Source organism: Nerophis lumbriciformis, linkage group LG15, assembly GCF_033978685.3.
Source record: "Nerophis lumbriciformis linkage group LG15, RoL_Nlum_v2.1, whole genome shotgun sequence".
NCBI classification, from domain to species: Eukaryota; Metazoa; Chordata; class Actinopteri; order Syngnathiformes; family Syngnathidae; genus Nerophis; species Nerophis lumbriciformis.
The window spans coordinates 33,922,255-33,928,254 of NC_084562.2; the positions used below are offsets into that span (position 1 = coordinate 33,922,255).

General features: G+C 39.6%; 1 protein-coding gene across 9 annotated transcripts in view; it reads right to left on the minus strand.

Annotated features, from left to right (window-relative positions):
* Positions 1 to 6,000, minus strand: part of tp53bp1 (tumor protein p53 binding protein, 1) — a 118,352-nt gene that overhangs the window by 24,721 nt on the left and 87,631 nt on the right. For all 9 annotated transcript variants that reach the window (XM_061975089.1, XM_061975095.1, XM_061975091.1 and 6 more), the window contains 3 exons: positions 5,578 to 5,757; positions 1,327 to 1,518; positions 1,166 to 1,260 (listed from right to left, as the gene is read on the minus strand). In XM_061975089.1, the coding sequence (XP_061831073.1) occupies positions 1,166 to 1,260; positions 1,327 to 1,518; positions 5,578 to 5,757 (467 nt within the window). The remainder of the gene's footprint in view (positions 1 to 1,165; positions 1,261 to 1,326; positions 1,519 to 5,577; positions 5,758 to 6,000) is intronic.

The window sequence follows — 6,000 nt, forward strand, 5'->3', positions numbered from 1 at the left end:
TTCCTCCAGACTCTGGGACCTCGATTTCCAAAGGAAATGCAAAATTTGCATGGTTGGGTGATGGTTTGGGGTGCCATGTCATCTGCTGGTGTCGGTCCACTCTGTTTCCTGAGATCCAGGGTCAACGCAGCCGTCTACCAGCAAGTTTTAGAGCACTTCATGCTTCCTGCTGCTGACCTGCTCTATGGAGATGGAGATTTCAAGTTCCAACAGGACTTGGCGCCTGCACACAGCGCAAAATCTACCCGTGCCTGGTTTACGGACCATGGTATTTCTGTTCTAAATTGGCCCGCCAACTCCCCTGACCTTAGCCCCATAGAAAATCTGTGGGGTATTGTGAAAAGGAAGATGCAGAATGCCAGACCCAAAAACGCAGAAGAGTTGAAGGCCACTATCAGAGCAACCTGGGCTCTCATAACACCTGAGCAGTGCCAGAAACTCATCGACTCCATGCCACGCCGCATTAACGCAGTAATTGAGGCAAAAGGAGCTCCAACCAAGTATTGAGTATTGTACATGCTCATATTTTTCATTTTCATACTTTTCAGTTGGCCAACATTTCTAAAAATCCCTTTTTTGTATTAGCCTTAAGTAATATTCTAATTTTGTGACACACGGAATTTTGGATTTTCATTTGTTGCCACTTCAAATCATCAAAATTAAATGAAATAAACATTTGAATGCATCAGTCTGTGTGCAATGAATAAATATAATGTACAAGTTACACCTTTTGAATGCAATTACTGAAATAAATCAAGTTTTTCAAAATATTCTAATTTACTGGCTTTTACCTGTACAGACACTTACATCATGTGTTGACTTCATTATATCACTTATAAAAGGCTTTTAAATTTTTGCGGCTCCAGACAGATTTTTTTTTGTATTTTTAATCCAAGATGGCTCTTTCAACGTTTTGGGTTGCCGACCCCTGGCCCTAAAACAACGCAAGCATACAGGGTATTTTTTTTCGAGAAAGGCAAAATCCCATCACTTCAGAGTCTTGCATATTTACAAGCCGGACGTGGTGTCAGGTGACTACAACCTATACTCACCTTGGTATCAATACTATCAATATTTGTTTCTTTTTGTACAGTATTAATAAGTTATGGGAGTGCGTGGTAACACAAGTATAGAAATGGGATTTGTGAACATGTTGAGTGATTACCTGTTCTTCATTGAAGTCTGGCAAAACAAAGCCTCCACCTGCTTGCAGCTGACACTCCGTGTACGCTTTGTCGTAAGGACCTGTCTGCACATAATCTGTTCGGAAAAAAAGTATTAATAAACTGTCAAATCAAGTCAGAAGACTTAACGGACGAGTCTCACCTTCCTCCTCCTCTTCACTTGTTAGCTTATTTGTCAGTCGGTCGCTCTCGGAAGAGGCCGTCAGCATGAAGGCGAAGCCCATGAAGAGAGACGTGTTCTGGGGCATTGGGCCATGACTTTCTGCTGGATCACGTGACTGACCGGGGAGATCCGTGCCACTGCCAGAGGTGTTGCACACGGCCACCCTCTGACCTGCAGACAGTGCATGCATGTTACAGTAGAATAGTCTGAAGATCTACAAGATCAGACCAACCCAATCATAACAAGTTAACCCTGAAATTGTATAAGTGACACCAGTTATTCTGCTTTACTCCCATCTTCCCTCCACCTGTGGACCACCACCATGACTGTTAATTACCAAATCACCGTCAGAAGCAGCTGGCAACCAGCATTGGAGGACGGATGGACTTGTCCCAGTAGAGTCACTCAGCACAAAAAACAACACATCAACACACAAGTAGCGGGTGCAACAGTACGCATGATGATCACGGCTCGACGCCTACAGTACTTCTCTTTTGAGGTCAGGATTCAATTCATTTTCATTAAGAGAACAAAATGCCTTAGGTGTTCACGGCTTTTACAATAAAACCTAAAATGCTAAGATATCCAAGAAATAAAATGTTTACAAATAGCAATAGATATACAGCATACAGAAAAATTAAAGGATGTTTAATACACTTTGTGTATTAAAGATGCTAAAAGTGCTTCAATAAGGGTCAAAATGAGTAACACGTCTTTGCTTGTGTTATAGCTGAGTGTAATGTCTAATAATGAGAAATGTGCCGACCGATCGGCCGCCAATTAGTATTGGACGATTTTCACTAAAAAGAATGTGATCAATATTGCTGATTAATGCCTTTTGTGGCAATCACAAATGCTGATCCCACCTAGCTGACACTGTATTTATTTTTAGTACTCCAGCTGACAAGTGGCTAGCAGCTAATTATGTCTCCATACATACAGGTAAAAGCCAGTAAATTAGAATATTTTGAAAAACTTGATTTATTTCAGTAATTGCATTCAAAAGGTGTAACTTGTACATTATATTTATTCATTGCACACAGACTGATGCATTCAAATGTTTATTTCATTTAATTTTGATGATTTGAAGTGGCAACAAATGAAAATCCAAAATTCCGTGTGTCACAAAATTAGAATATTACTTAAGGCTAATACAAAAAAGGGATTTTTAGAAATGTTGGCCAACTGAAAAGTATGAAAATGAAAAATATGAGCATGTACAATACTCAATACTTGGTTGGAGCTCCTTTTGCCTCAATTACTGCGTTAATGCGGCGTGGCATGGAGTCGATGAGTTTCTGGCACTGCTCAGGTGTTATGAGAGCCCAGGTTGCTCTGATAGTGGCCTTCAACTCTTCTGCGTTTTTGGGTCTGGCATTCTGCATCTTCATTTTCACAATACCCCACAGATTTTCTATGGGGCTAAGGTCAGGGGAGTTGGCGGGCCAATTTAGAACAGAAATACCATGGTCCGTAAACCAGGCACAGGTAGATTTTGCGCTGTGTGCAGGCGCCAAGTCCTGTTGGAACTTGAAATCTCCATCTCCATAGAGCAGGTCAGCAGCAGGAAGCATGAAGTGCTCTAAAACTTGCTGGTAGACGGCTGCGTTGACCCTGGATCTCAGGAAACAGAGTGGACCGACACCAGCAGATGACATGGCACCCCAAACCATCACTGATGGTGGAAACTTTACACTAGACTTCAGGCAACGTGGATCCTGTGCCTCTCCTGTCTTCCTCCAGACTCTGGGACCTCGATTTCCAAAGGAAATGCAAAATGTGCATGGTTGGGTGATGGTTTGGGGTGCCATGTCATCTGCTGGTGTCGGTCCACTCTGTTTCCTGAGATCCAGGGTCAACGCAGCCGTCTACCAGCAAGTTTTAGAGCACTTCATGCTTCCTGCTGCTGACCTGCTCTATGGAGATGGAGATTTCAAGTTCCAACAGGACTTGGCGCCTGCACACAGCGCAAAATCTACCCGTGCCTGGTTTACGGACCATGGTATTTCTGTTCTAAATTGGCCCGCCAACTCCCCTGACCTTAGCCCCATAGAAAATCTGTGGGGTATTGTGAAAAGGAAGATGCAGAATGCCAGACCCAAAAACGCAGAAGAGTTGAAGGCCACTATCAGAGCAACCTGGGCTCTCATAACACCTGAGCAGTGCCAGAAACTCATCGACTCCATGCCACGCCGCATTAACGCAGTAATTGAGGCAAAAGGAGCTCCAACCAAGTATTGAGTATTGTACATGCTCATATTTTTCATTTTCATACTTTTCAGTTGGCCAACATTTCTAAAAATCCCTTTTTTGTATTAGCCTTAAGTAATATTCTAATTTTGTGACACACGGAATTTTGGATTTTCATTTGTTGCCACTTCAAATCATCAAAATTAAATGAAATAAACATTTGAATGCATCAGTCTGTGTGCAATGAATAAATATAATGTACAAGTTACACCTTTTGAATGCAATTACTGAAATAAATCAAGTTTTTCAAAATATTCTAATTTACTGGCTTTTACCTGTAGTGTAGAGCCGCTACGTTAAGTTAATAAAAGAAAGCCTCCATTACGGGAAAAAAAACAGCATTTTTTAGTATTTTCAGTATCATTATCAAGTTTTATTATCACTGGAGGACGAGATTAAACATGTTACACACCCTACACACGCCAGGAATAGGCATGCTAACCGCCAAGATACCTTTGAACAAAATATAAATTGGTGAAGATTTTTCCCTCTTCCCTGTACGTTGCTGTGGTTGATATCAAAGGTAGTATCAATGATCGATACTAGAGCAGTGGTTCTTAACCAGGGTTCAATCGAACCCTAGGGGTTCGGTGAGTCGGCCTCAGGAGTTCGGCGGAGGTCAAAACACACCCGACTCATCGTGTAAATACAAACTTCTCCCTATCGGCGTATTACGGATACGGCAAAAGCTGACTGGTTTGCAGGTCTGTAATTTGTTGTGAGTTTATGCACTGTGTTGGTTTTGTTGTTTGAACAAGGTGATGTTCATGCACGGTTCATTTTATGCACCAGTAAAAAACATAGCAACACTTTAGTATGGGGAACATATTCACCATTAATTAGTTGCTTATTAACATGCAAATTAGTAACATATTGGCTCTTAACTAGTCATTATTAAGTGCTTATTAATACCTTATTCGGCATGGCCTTATTATAACCTTAACCCTGACCCTAACCCTAACCAAATAACTCTAAATTAAGTCTTTATTACTTAGAATATGTTCACCTAGTGTCCAAATAACTCTAAATTAAGTCTTTGTTACTTATGCTCCCCATACTAAAGTGTTACCAAAAACATATAACTTTGTCTTGAATTTGAAAACATGTTTTTATTATTTTTTTCACTAAAGAAGGGTTCGGTGAATGCGCATATAAAACTGATGGGGTTCGGTACCTCCAACAAGGTTAAGAACCACTGTACTAGAGTGATTGGGTCGATATTTTTATTTCCTGAAAATATTATCTTGTTGTTTTTTGTTAATGTTTACAAACTCAGGGAATAATTCCCTGGACACAGAAGGGCTTTGAGGGCAAAAATCCAAATGACTGAAATGAGTTGTACATAGAAATGTTTGATTTTGTTTAATTATTGTGTACCATTGACTTTGTTTTGCCAAAACAATAGATTGTAATAAAATAGAAAAGTATATTGTTAAACTGTCAATAGTACTCATCATAAATACATTTAAAAATGTGCAGTTACTACATTTAATTGGTATCAGCCAATCCTAATCATGGACCATCGGTATCGTAATTGGCAGGTATAAACACTGATCGGAACTTTATTACTAATAATATATCTCTATAATAAGAAATTTGGTACGCCTCTAAAAATCTGATTCCAAATACATGTACCGTTACACCCCCACTTCCAACCATAATACCAAAGCAGCAGCATTAACAAATCATACATTTTATTTAAAAGTACCCAGTGTAACTATTAAAAATTATCAATCAGTTAATATTTGTCAAAACTCCCATGTTACATTTGATGAGTAGCGTGAGTACACACATATTTCTAATAAAAGCATGAATATTTCCATTCACACGATTGTGTTAAAACTCGTTGAAAACTGGGTAATTACATACAAAGTTATGATTAAAAACAGAGGTAAATAAGTTTTTTTTTTAAAAACCTAAAAGAGTGATTAAATATTATAATGAAATACAGTCAAGAGTTTGGTGAGAATGTCTTTGTACCCGGTCGGGCTCCAGGACCTTTGCGACCCCTTTTGGCCGCCGGGCTCTCGTTATCCAGGGCGCTCAGCCTTCTCTTACTGGAGGGACCAGGGGTGCGTTGGCTTCTGGAGGAGCTGTGGTTTGGAGTGTCTGGACCCGCAGAAATTCCTCGGCGGCGCCTTTTACCCTCCATCAAATTATCTAAAACAATGAGCATTTTAAAATATCATGTCATTAAAAATAAAACATGAAGCTCTTAATTATGTTGAGAACACTCAACAAGTAATTAATTAACTAGTCCTATCAAATCACACACAGTATATATATGTACAGTATATATATATATATATATATATATATATATAGTGTACAGTATGTACAAGCAACATGCAATTACAGCCTCAAGTCTTTTATGATGTTATGGCCCCCCGATCTTGACCTCAG